The 13,372-nt window shown below is 41.2% G+C and overlaps 1 protein-coding gene across 3 annotated transcripts in view; it reads right to left on the bottom strand.

Annotated features, from left to right (window-relative positions):
- fgf11a (fibroblast growth factor 11a) overlaps positions 1-13,372 on the bottom strand; it is an 80,080-nt gene that overhangs the window by 43,663 nt on the left and 23,045 nt on the right. Inside the window, exons 2-3 of one of the 3 annotated variants that reach the window (XM_029526178.1) lie at positions 11,848-11,874; positions 2,218-2,228 (exon numbers count right to left, since the gene is read on the bottom strand). The exons of the other annotated variants lie outside the window; for them this stretch is intronic. Coding sequence (XP_029382038.1) covers positions 2,218-2,228; positions 11,848-11,874 — 38 coding nt within the window. The remainder of the gene's footprint in view (positions 1-2,217; positions 2,229-11,847; positions 11,875-13,372) is intronic. 3 annotated transcript variants of the gene reach the window in all.

Genomic DNA, 13,372 nt, shown 5'->3' with positions numbered 1-13,372 from the left:
AAAGTTGATGCAGTCGATTGGTCTGCTCTCTCTCTCTCTCACAAGCATGCGTCACATGAGCACTTTTTTTTTTTTATGTGGCCACATTGCAATCGCACATGTTGCGATTAGAAAATCGCGTTTTATCATATTGCAATATTATCGCAAATGCAATTAATCCTTCAGCCCCTTCCTCTCATGTTCTCATGCAAGAGCATCCTCAGAGACTAAGTGTGACTGACTCATAAAAATACTGATCCACAATGCTAAATTCACAAGGTACCTTTAAAATCAGTTAACTGCTATTTATTTTCTGTCCTTTCTCATCTTTCCTTTCCTCCCACCTTTCATTCATTCTCTTCTTTCTTTACTTCCTTACCCTGCATCTTTTTTATTTGAATTTGTCCCACTATGATATGATATTAACTGAGGAGAAGCCTGCATTTTATTGTTGGGAGATGGTTCCTGTAACAAAACAAAGGACATTGCTATTTTGGTCTATACTCATTTTCGATACTACAACAAATTACAAGTTAAACAAATGAAATATTTGTATGCTTTGCATTTTGAAGTACTGGTTGAAATGAGTTTACGGTAAATTTAATAGGTGACAGAGGGTGCACATTAAGAGCAGCCATACTGTATCTTTATCAATGTGCTTGGACTGCAATACCTCTTATGCAGCCCTTTTCCTTTCCTGCTTCCTGTTCTTAACTACTCTTTGCCACCAATTCCCCTCTGTTCCTTTCTCTACATCCTCCTTCCTCAATCTCGCCTTCGCACCACTCTTAATGCTTTTTCTTTTTTCTTTTCCCTCTCTCTCTACTTTGCCATCCTGAAAATTTTACATCCAATCAGCAGGGAAGTCCATACTTTTGGTCTTTTATAGAGTGACAGAAGGATTGATGCAGTGGCAGAAGCGGAGAGGGAAGAATAGATCAATTTGGGCAAAGCATCAATGAAATGTTACTGAATACCTACACAAACTCTGCAGAGTGACAGATATGTCACTTGAAAAGTTGGGACCAGAAAAGAAAAAAAAAAAGGAGACGAGACAGAGGTATCGAGGCCGGGGAAAGAAACGAAGGAAGGAAACGAGATGAAGGTAAAGATCTATGATTGTACTACTATGCTTGTATGCTTCTGACTTTTCCACAGGTAAGTCAGTTAACTTCAGTTGAACGGGGACACAATGCTGACTTGTTATTGATGTTTCATTTAGCGAGTGCAATTATTCATGCTTCCCCCGCCCCCCAGGCAAGTCTGTCAAATCACATGAAGCTGATCTCACTGCGACAATCACTGATTATTATACTTCCATCTGTTTGCCGAGGCATCGTCTTAAATGGCCTCTGTGTCTGTGTCGGCACCAACAATGTCAAACGCCAGGGAGCACAGATGTGCTACATCACTGAAGCATCACTGATGAATTATGGTCATCGGAGTTCCCTGACTGTCACAAAGCTTAGCAGAATTAAAGCTTGAAAACTTCATTTGATAGAAACAGCAGCTTCATGCATCACAGCACCATGAGACCCTTTTCTTTGTCAACCATATGTGCTGAACTTGGACTCTACTGAGGCCACCTAAATAATTCTTAATCATCAGTTCTAAATGGATATTAGCACTTTCCCTTTTCACCATAAACAACTGAGCTTTATGACATGTTTCCTCCTAAAAATACGGAAAAAGCTGCACTCGTCACTTGCACGTAGTCACAGCAGCCATGAAGGAATATAGTTGGATGAAATGCAGTCAAATGTTTGGACACACTTTCCCATTCAAATGAATAGGAGTCAGAAAAGTGAACCAGGACCATTCACATGAAACATTTGCAGTGATAATGATGTGTGGTTTCGTTCCTACAACTCTTTCGGCCAACAATTAATGTGACAGATATTGATAAGCACAACTGTTAGCGCTTGGATATTAACCTTCTCTCACCACAGCATTAATAATGCAGCAAGTCACCACTATCATATCAAATAGCAAAAACTGCACATTTAGGTGGAAACAAATATGTTGTTTGTGTTTTGCATTGTGATTTACTTGGTTTGATATATAGATCACACAAAGACAGCAACAGCAGTTACACTTAGATGGATAATGCAATATCCATTAAATGACTCATCTCTATCTCTCAATTTGAACCAACGTAGATTACTGTTCGCAGGCCTAACCACAGCCAAAAAGGCTATATTATCACTGTGGTAAAACCCCAACATATCCTTGATGTACACCTGGATGGCCTCCTATCAGAGCATAGCCTCTCTTGAGTGCACAACAGCACGGCTCAATAGAGCCAGACCAGCTGCTGTACAGGCTCGGGCAGACATAGCTGTATCCATAAGAGACTGCCTCAAAAGAAGAGCCACACCTCTCCCACACCTGTCCACACAATAATGTAAGACCTTGGACGTTCCAGCTTTAATAGCCTAAAATGTCTTTTAATAATTCCTTTTCCCTTCGGGCCAGTACTACTTTTATTTAGATGGTGAATGTATTTTTAATGTTACCTTTATATATATTTTGCCTTTATAACTGGTTATTTTTTTATCATTATTATTTTCTTTATCAGTCTGTGCACCGTCCTTATTTTGACCAGTAGGAATAGCACGAAAGCTAACAAAATGATGAAATGACTGAAAGTAGTCTGCATTTTTTAATTGCCACAAAACAGGACCAAATCCCAAAAAGGTGCTAAAATTTATATTGCTGCAGAGGCAGTGTCTTTCCCTTCATTAAACTGTCAAGTGGGACTGAACAGCCATATTGTAACACAAAACTCTGAGTCAACTGGCAGACAGATTATTCGTTGTGCTGCCTGACAGGTGGAAACAAAGCACAGTTGAATTTCTCAAGTAATTATTCCTCGAGGCTAAGCAACAGAGCAGTAGTAATTTACAGTTGCATGCTGCTCCTGCCGTAAAGGAGTGTAATCTCTCCAGTCTGTCCCTGCACTGCTGTCACTGTATAACGTCGGGATGTGGATACAGACTTGCACACTTTCAGCTCTTTTGTACTTTTTTGTGTGTGTGTGTGTGTGTGTGTGTGTGTGTGTCATCCTAAAATCATCGAAGCCCCAGTTTAAACCATGGTTGTTGTCTCTTAGCCAATGGTCATGACACTGGTCATTTCAGTTCAACTCTCTTTCATTCGCTATAGAAGCTATAGAACCATTCCTCTGCACATTGGTCCTCGAAACACTTCTGAGCTTTGTCCAGAGTTAATAAGCTTGTTACTCCCCACTGACTCTAATATTGTCTTTCTCACCACTAGCACAAGAGCCTGAAGCTATTAATCCACGGACATATGGATTTTACAACTGCCAGTATTTCATTCTGCAGCATTTATTGCATCCAATGGTTCACGCTTGATGGCAGCCACAAAAGTAACAACACATCCTTAATTGAGACGAGTCGAGTAATATGGAGATTGGGTTGCTTTTTTTTTTTTTTTTTTTTTTTTTTTTTTTACGGGGGGGTTTTCGCCGCAAAGTGAAAGCCAAACTATTTTTCTTATATTTGCACTCTTCCTGACAGCTCACACATCTGGATTCAGGTTGAGGAAGCACCACACGGTTCCATATTTTCATATTTCAACTTTTGCATTAAGCGCACAGCTCCTAAATTGCATAAAATTGGGGGATCACAGTGGCTAGAGCTGACAGTGAATAATGGGGATAAAGGCAGGGAGAGCCTATATGGTAATGGCCATATTTACAAGGGCCATCAATCATCTCCAAACTGCCAGCAGTCTCATCCCTCATAGGATGAACAGAGAGAAAGGGGCGGGATGCCTTCTAAACAAACTGCTTCTCCCTCTTTTTACTCCGATCAGTTCTCTCAACCTCTCTCTCTTTCTCGTTGCAGTCCAACTTTAGCTTTTAGGAAAATCAATAGTGATGAAAGTGATGAAGTGCAACCTTGCTGAAAATGTACCAGCCTCCCATGCTTTGACATGCCTTTCATTATAGGAAGGATCATGTGAATTACAGAGCAGAGAGTTAAACTGCACAGAGGGCTGATAATGCGGTGATGGGCCATGGCAAGGAGGCCCAAAAAGGCCAAAGTCAAATTTCTTATTTCCAGAACTGATCAAAGTGGAGAAGAAAGTGCTTAGTGAAGGAAGATGTAGTTGATATTTGTAAAAATCTAATTCTGATTAGTCATACACAGGAAAGAGATCAATGCCAACACACAACCAGCAGCAGTCAGTGAATGCACACCAAGAAAATGTTCTTTGGGAACAAGGAGTGAGACAGCACACAAACACTAATAGGTCAGGGAGAGAGAAATGTGGCGGATTAATTAGAAAAGCAACGGGTGAACTTTTTCAGTCCGCGCTCTAAAGCTTAATGATTTAAAGTTTAAATGAATGGCCTAATGATTAAGTCAGAGAGAGAGCGTGACAGAAACAAAATCAGCTGTCTCAGAAAATGAGTGAGGGAGCGTATATGCGCAGGAAGATAAGGAAAATGAATAAAGAACAAGATAGGAAATTGCGAGGGGGAAAGAAAGAAACAGAGATGGCGAGCATAAATCAAGAAGCGGGGTAGAGGGCGAGTAAGTGGGGGTTGTTTCAACAGAAAAGAAAGGCACCCTTGGGGTTTGTGTGTAACAGGCAAACAGAGAGACAAGAGATGTGGAGGCCAATGGGGGGGTGGGGGGGGAGACAAAGGAGTGAGTGAAAGGGAAGGTGGGAAGGTGTGGTGTCTGGTGAGACAGACCTTACCTGGATCAGAGAGCGAAAAGAGGGCAACAGTTTAAAAAAAAAAAACAAAACACAAAATATGAATAAAACAGCATTGGATCAGAGACAGAGACATAAAACAAGGCAAAGGGAAGAAAGTGTCAAAGAGAAAACAAGAGAGACAGAAAGAGGAAACTAGAGAGACGCAGGAGGAGAACATAAGCGTTACCGTGCAGCAAAGTGAACTGTGAAGTTATGTGTCCTGTTCCTAAAGGAAAAAAAAAAAGTAATAATCTACCAAAATGCTGCCTTAGATCTTACTGTGACCTTGCCAACAAGCTGTCCAAATGAAACAGCAAAGCTCGGTTTTTCACCAAGACCCACTGGTAATCTAGCGTCCCTTCCAGAAACATAAAACCTTCCAATTAACTGTTTTCTGATCTGCCTCCTCTGTAGCTGCAGTCTGGTCAAGTGAAGCACAAAAGACAGACTTAATTTGTGCTCAGTCAAAATTGAGATTGTGTGAAAGTTAGGGAAACATCACTGTCATGGTGAGGAGGACCAAACATTTAAGGCACTGTAGAGACTGGATTACTAACCTAAAAAGTCCTATTCCACTAATTCTGGGCTATTCGGTCAGAGTTTAGCTCTTTCAGGATCGTTTGCATTTGGTAGGTTGTTATAAATACAAATAGATGAGGGTATTCCACAAACACTGCAAAGAAAGCAGGAGGAACGTGGCCTCTAACACATCAGTCCACTTTCGTATCACTAGGAATAACATGCATAGAGGACAAGGCTGACGTCTGTCATCAGGTGCCAATGTTCACTCCCATTTATTGTGTACATACAGTTTCATATACACTTGACGTATCAAGCCCACCGTGAGGCAGGACAGAAGATAAGATTGGGAAGGATGGTGTGGTTTGTGGGCAATTTTCTTGACCTTAAAGTAATAGTTGGGGATATTTGACCTGGAGTTGTGTGAAGTAATTATATATTGTCAGTTCATGACCTGCAGCACTTTGAATGAGTGCGGAGCTAGTTTAGAGAAGCAGCTGGGATCGATGAGCAGTGTGCTGCTGGGGTCGAAGGCCCTCAGCAAAAATCATGTGTTAACAGAAAAAAAGCCAATATCGTGCTTTATTAGGAAAATGTTGTCTTTTGCTTTGCAACTACATTTTGGGTAACACTGAACTGCTGCATAACTACACACCGTCCTGCTCAGCAGAACAGCTGGTTGCATTGCTTGTGCGTAGGAATACTAATAGTTAAACAGCTGACAATGTGTAGTTTCAAAGAAAAGGGTGCACAAATATGAATCTACTGCAGGCAACGCAGGGACAACAGATACCCACATCACACGGATACATGTCAAATAAAACAAACTACTTGTGGCTGCAATGTTTAGATATTGTAGTGCCAGGAACATGTTTCACTTCTTCAGAAAGGCTGATGAAAGAAACTCTTGTGTTAGAGAAGCTGGTGGATCACTGTCTATCCCTGATGCAATACAGAAGTTTGTCTCTCTAAAGGCAAACCGACACAAAGGTAGTGGCTGCTAACGCTTTAGCAAAAGGTTTGAAAAAATAAAAATTTAACAGATTGAAATGAGCAAACGTTTTATCTTGTACTGTAACAGAACACTGCAGAGGCCAAATCGAAAGCAGCGACTCGAAAGCCAACAGAGATGGAGAGCAGTGTGAGTCAGCCAGTGCAGAGGTTTTCACTATCCCAGGACCCTTCTTTACTGATGTTAATTACAGTAACGATCAGCAGGCAGAACCCGCCCACCCAGTGCGGATCCAGGCCAAGACCCAATATCGCCTGAGGGAGAGGAGGGAAGGACAAATAAACATGGAGGAAAGAAAGGGAGTGACTGGGTGGATACAGATTAAAAGAAAGAGATAGGAAATGATGTTGAAAGGAGGGACGGAGGAGGAAAAGGACAGAAACAGAAGTGAACAAGGATGATTGATGCGTAGCGCATTAGGAGAAAAAAGGGAGGAAGAGTGACACTGCAGGCAAGAGGGAAGGAGTTGAAAAGGAGATAAAGGAGCCAAGCGAAGAAGAAACATAATAGGAGAATAAGAAAGAGTTGAAAGAAGGGAATTAAGGAATGTGAAGGATGGATGATGAAAGAAAGAGTGGTATTGGTTAAAAAAATGGGATGGAGTAATAAGGATGGAGATAAACTGTGGGAAAGCATTCGTAGACCCGAGAGTGAGTGAATCAGCAAGAGCGAAAGAGGAGAGGGAAGGGTGGGAGACAAATGGAGAGATCAATCACCTGTGGCGCTGGTGTTGTTCTACTGAAAAAAGTCAATGGTCGGGAACCAAACTTTCCACCCACACACTTTTTTTTTTCTTCACACATCTTCATCACCAGCGTCGCTCTCCTTATCTGGAATACCTACACCTCCCTTTCCCCCTCCTTCATATTCTCTCTTTTTATTGCTTTCATCCTCCCCCTCTCTTAACGACACCTCACATCTTTCAGCTTTTTAACACTGTTCTATATTTCTGCTCTTTCTGGTAAGTGCTGACCTATACAGAGATAAATAGGAATACTCCCTTAAGAGCCATTAGAGGCAAATACAAGCCAATTCCCTGTCTGTAGCTGCTCTCTAGATGACACTTAAAGCATATTAAGCCATAACTCACTGTGATGCACAAGTGGAGGAAATAAATATCAGACATGAAAATGAGAAGGAAACATCCCAAATGACACAAACTGGCAAATTCTCAAATTGGAATGGAAGTGCAGAAGTTGCAAAAAAAAAAATAAAAATTTTGCTTTTAGTCCTAAACCAAGTTGATCGCAAAGGCATCTACTGTCTGCAAGGTCATAAACTAATATAACGTCAACATTTTTAAGCGTACTCCTGTTTTTTGGATTTGCTGGACAGTTTTGTAAGAAGCATGATACAACTTTGTGTCCTGTATGGTCACACTAGATAATGAAAAACCGAAATTTGCATGCATGTCAGACGAAGGAGACCAGGTTGGGGGGGGCAAAAAAAAAGCAAGTGTTCATATGACATATCCAAACTACTCAGAAAGCAAATGGAGTTCTAACTGTCTCAAACTGATGTCAACACACAGTAATTACAACTGACCACCGAACCAGTGAGACAGGACCATAATCAAACTGACTAGAATAAAAATAGCTTTGGGTATCAGTTCTATGAACCTGACAGGACTCATGAAAATCCACAACTGGGAGCTGGGAGACAGCGACTATTTGCAGGTCATTCAGTACAGTTAATACAGCAACGTCAACACCGTTTGCAAGTGGCCTGTGGTGTCTATCAAAGGTAAACAATCAAAAATAGAACTGGTTGAAATGCTGCGTGACGTTAAGCGTGTTTAACTTCAGGCATGTTTATCTTAAGATCGTGTTACTCCTCGCTTGTTTAGAAGGCAAGATGAGACAAGTCCACAAGCACGCACATACACACACGCGACAAAGGTCATGACACTTGTTACTGTCATTCTCTTTCTCACTAGGCTCCCAGGAGAGTAAACAAAATAAAGTGAGCAAACAAAATTAATGTGAGAGCAACACCAGATGATCATATATGTGCATGTTTGTGTGCACGTCTGACATACAAGCCACATGTTTACCAGCCCACCTGAGAATACTTATGTAGGTGTCTCATTGCATCTACAAAATGCTTGTTTATCTGTACTGTATGTGTGTGTGTGTATGTTCATTCTTGCCTGTGTGTCTGACAGAGATGGATGAGGCAGAAACGACCTAGCAAGGTGCACTTTTGTGTCAGTGACCTCTAACCTTAGAGGGGCCAGCAGCAGCAGACACGCTCTCCCACCATGCATTAGTTAATGACCAATTGCTGTCTCGGTCCACACACATATCAACACACAGGTGAGACGGCTTCATCCTCCAGAAGAGTGAGTGTGTGTGTGTGTGTGTGTGTCCGTGCATGAGTGCGTGTGTGATAAAGCAGATGGGTAATGGGCTGGAGGGAAGGGTGACTCGACAATGACTTGACGAATTTAAACAACCCAGAAGGACTTTTTTGCTCTGTGCTTCTCTTGGATTACATCCAGAGTTGCTGATAGAAAGAGGACAAATCAATTTGCGTCAACATTATTATGAGAAACATGTCGCAGCTTGACATGTGCTGCTTTTAAACAGCAGCCATAGCAGCAATAAGATATGAATCGTGATATTTTGATGTGAAGGTCAGACAGAGACCTGACATACTGCAGGCAAACATTGTCACTTCAGATAAATATCAGAAATGAGTTGACATTTTTTATATAGTTCACTTTTATTTTGAAAGACAGCCTATGGCATAATAGCATATGATTTGTAATTGTGTTATTTGTGCTAAAGAGCTTCACTGTTGTCAAAAAACTTTTGCAGGAATTACTCATCTTTTATTAAAATGGAATTTTTTAAATTGGCATTTAACATTATTTGACTCAGTACCTCACACACTGTCCTGATGTGTTTGTCTCATTTGATTTCTGCACGATCCACTGATGCAGAGTGTGAAGAAGTGTGAGACGTTGGTTGGATTTGTTTAAAAGGTTAAAAATATGGAACATTATCAGCCTTGTTTTCAAGCTCTGCATGACTAAATGCAGTTTATTTATTTTAAGTTAATGTTATTTAAGGTGAGTTTATGGACAATACCTCTAGGGAGAAAAGAGATTTAAAATAAGAAAAAAAAAACAAACAAACATTAATTCAGATTACAGCTTAGATTTTACGATAAAAGAACAAGTAAGAAAAAGATATAACATTCATTAATTCATCTTCAACTGCTTATCCTTTTCCAGATCATGGGGGTGCTTGAGCCTATCCCAGCTCACAATGGGTGCGGGTGGGGTACACCCTGGACGGGTCACCAGTCCATCACAGGAGCAACACACAGAGACAGACAGAGACCAACAACTACTCACACTCATTTGGCCCCAAAGTTTTGTTACTTCCACATTTCAAATAAACTATGAATGTCTTCCACAGAAATATTTTACCGTGTGTCTCTTTCATCTGGGACAGCCCAAAAAGAAAGCGAGGGACAATTTGGGAATGAATGTGCATCTGAGAGAGAGAGAGAGAGGGGGGATACCTTACCTTCTTCTATCCTAATTGCTTGTCTTTTCCTACACTGTTCTCTCATTCATCTCTAAACATATGGAAACAACAACTCTCACCTCCTTTTTACTCTCCTCTCTTCGTCTTCTTCCTCTGGCACAGTGCTGAGCAAGCACTTCTGCCGCCTCATCCCTCTCTCTCCCATTCACTCCCGTGCTCTCTCGCTTCCTCCCTCTCTCTCAAGCCACAGCAGTGGAACATGGAGCGCAATGCTAATCAGCCTCGCCTGCTGGATGTATACTTTGCTCCCTCTCTCTCTCTCTCTCTCTCTCTCGTGCTCTCGCTCCCATTTGCTCACTCACTCACACACACCAGACGGAAAACCCCATCTAATGAGTGTCAGGAGTCGAAAAAAGAACCAAAACTTCACCTTCCCTTTTATCTGCTTTACTTTTCCTTGTCCTCAATTTCTCCCCTTCCCATTTTATGTTGGCATCAACTCCCAAATGAGGCCATAGAAGCCATAGCAATAGAAGCATAATAGTGTATTTTTTCTTCAGGACATATTCCTATTACTTCACAGCCATCAGTCATGTAGATGCTGGTATATAAATTTCCAAGATGAACAATAATAGTGTCATTTGAGTGATACCAATAAATCAGCCTGATAATGGTCATCCACTTCAAATGACATTCCGACAAACCATCAAATATGGTTGCATGAAGGCATTTTTACTCTTCGAGACATAACTAAAGTTAAAAAGAGAGAGATGCGACAGTCAGGGAGAGAAAGGTGATGATGTGCAGCAAAGGGCCACAAGTCATATTCAAAGGTGGTGCTGCTATGGTCAGGACTACGCCTGGATAAAAGCTGTTCAAGATCCCAAATATATTGAATATGACAAAAATAATATTGGCTTTTTTGCAGCTTTAATTTACAAATTTACCCCATTCCATCTCATCCTCCAGCTTACTTCCCAACCAGTCAATCAATTAGGATGCAGCTCTTTCAGCATCCTTGAGATTCTCTCATTGTGTCGCTTTTATGGCCTTCGGTTTGTTCAGGGTTAGGGCAAAACAAAACAAAATACCTGCTGATACAAACTCAAGGTCAACACTTCCATCTACCCAAAATACAAATTTCAAGATGTAATTTAGCACTTTCACTTAAAGTCACTACATCACCATGCCAACCTCTGTGGAAAAGGCAGGCTGTACTACTTTCTCATGTTGGTCCACTTGATTTAGGCATTTCTAGTTCAACACCCCGAAGCTCGCAGATGACACATTTCTCGGCCTTGTGGCAGCTTTGTTAAATGTCTCACATGTTTCAGTATCACTTCACCAGCTCAAACAGGAAGCTAATTTAGCATAGTTGCAATGGTGTCAAGTTGCAGCGAAATCAGGTCTCAAGTTTTACATGCAGAAATAGCATCAACATAGAAGCAGTCAAACCAAAAAGTCAGTTTCATACATTTTGTTGCTTGACAGTGATACAAACTGGCTGGTGATAAACTGACTACAACAGGACAGCAATAATGCTGAATCCAGTTTCAAACATTGCAGCAGATATGGGATTGACTGTAAAAGACTTGAATGCGAACTGACCACACAACAAGCGCATTTCATTTCAGGACATTAAAAAAGGCGCCTATGGTCTGAGGATTTTTGTGTGTACCAACAAGAGTGTGAACATATGACATAATAGTAATAATAGTAATATCTGTGTGTGTGTGTGTGTATGTATCCTGCATCAGTTATATTGCATCTTGTCACCAGATTGTGTGTGACACAACTAATTAGGCTCTAAGCATCAAAGATGTTGCGCCTCACAGAGGGTACCACATCGTCAAGACAGGAAACACCCTGGGTGCTGAGACAATCTAAGGGGCACCATGGGACTGGCATACTGCGCGTCGCCACGGGCTGCAAGCACCACAGGAATCCCCTGCAATGTGGCGGAGCTCTTTCCCAAATCTCTTGTTATCATTCACTCTCTTTCTTTAACTCTTTCCCTATCTCCAATCTGCTTCTCTCTGTGTAATCATATCCTTTACACCATAGGCTCCTGATCTAATCTCATGCATCGGTACTCTTTAATTAAACTGATTTGCGGAGACTCTCTCCTACAGTCTGTCCTCAATTCATTCATGCCCCATACAAAAACACACACACACTCACGCAGCACATTCTCATTCCTCTATGTTCTCTTTGGCAGCACTGCAATCAACCGAAATGCCACGCAGTTCACAAAATGTTACTCCTAATTATTTCCTGATTTCATTGAAGCAGCTGCTGCCTATCCAGTACAATTGCTCTTTGATTGTTGACACCAAATGGAGACGACTCAACAATAAACAGCCACCCAGAATGTCCTGAGATGACACCTCGGGGTGGGCAGGGTAGTCAAATTGTCACCGGGCTATCGTTTATGGAGTTCAATTGTCAACTGAATTTGAAACGGAGCAAGATGGGGTTATCCTCACAGAGCAGCGTGTTGAATTTTTTAAACCAGCTGCAGCTAATCATAGTAAACAAGGGAAAAGACACACAATAACACACACACATACAGATGAGTTTTACAGTAGCTTCTGTGCCTGTGAGTCTAATTTTCTATAAAGCGATAATAGAAAAAGTGAGGCTACAATATGCTTGTTTTCCTGCTCTTCTTTTTATAATTCACCTCCTTGTTCACCAACTTATCTTCCTCCTTCTCTTTCTCTTACCATTCTCACAGTTGCTCTGAAGGATTCAATTTCCCCCCAGTTAATAAACTGCACTGTAATTATACAAGCTGCTTTATTGAACTGGATGGGGATAATTCCCTTTATGCATAAAGAGCCGGGCCTCACATTAAAACCCACTGGGGCAGCCCAATCATCTCCAGCCGGCGTTGTGATATCCTTTTACATCTGTCCATCTGTTCCTCTGTCGTCTCTCACCTCCCAGTCGTCCCTTTAGTACATTTCTACTTCCTTTTCTGTCGGCAGGTCAGTTTGTCTGGCTTACTGCTAGTGATTCATTAATTACTGTCATGTATCTCCATTATGGTGCAGCAGGCCAGTGCTTCCTGCGAGGGAACAAAACTCTGTGATAAAACCCACATGAATTGGGTTTAGAGAAGTCTGTTGCATTATCCAAGAGGATGAAAGTAACAGTATATTTGCTGGAGAACTGAAAGATTTAGTTGTATTTGTGTGGGTGATTTACAGAGGACTTCAGGTGCCGAAGATGATTTATAAAAGGGATCAAATGTAATTCTGTCTTGATGATGCATTACTCGTACATGTATTGTACTGAAAGTTATTTATGATAACAATATATGCGAGTAACTGGCGATTTCTTGCCAACATATAGGCGCTGGCTGAGTCAGTGAGACATAAGCCAAAGTACACAACAGACAGGAACCAGAAGTATGAAAAAATACATCAAAATGGTCTTTGAAACACAATATCAGAAGTGCAACATCAGAAAAGGGAAGGTCATTAATCTGCAGTTTAGGGAAGGTGTTTTCAAGTGGCATCTTTGCTAGAGGTCACCCATAGTCAAGTATTACCTCTGTAATTTACTGAACAAAGAAGCCTGACTATCTGTAAAGTCTAACCGAAGTCAAATCAAACTTGAAAACTAA

Source organism: Echeneis naucrates, chromosome 18 (assembly GCF_900963305.1).
Source record: "Echeneis naucrates chromosome 18, fEcheNa1.1, whole genome shotgun sequence".
NCBI lineage: Eukaryota > Metazoa > Chordata > Actinopteri > Carangiformes > Echeneidae > Echeneis > Echeneis naucrates.
Note: the sequence above shows the minus strand (reverse complement) of the source record. Positions and strands in the feature narration are given on the sequence as shown.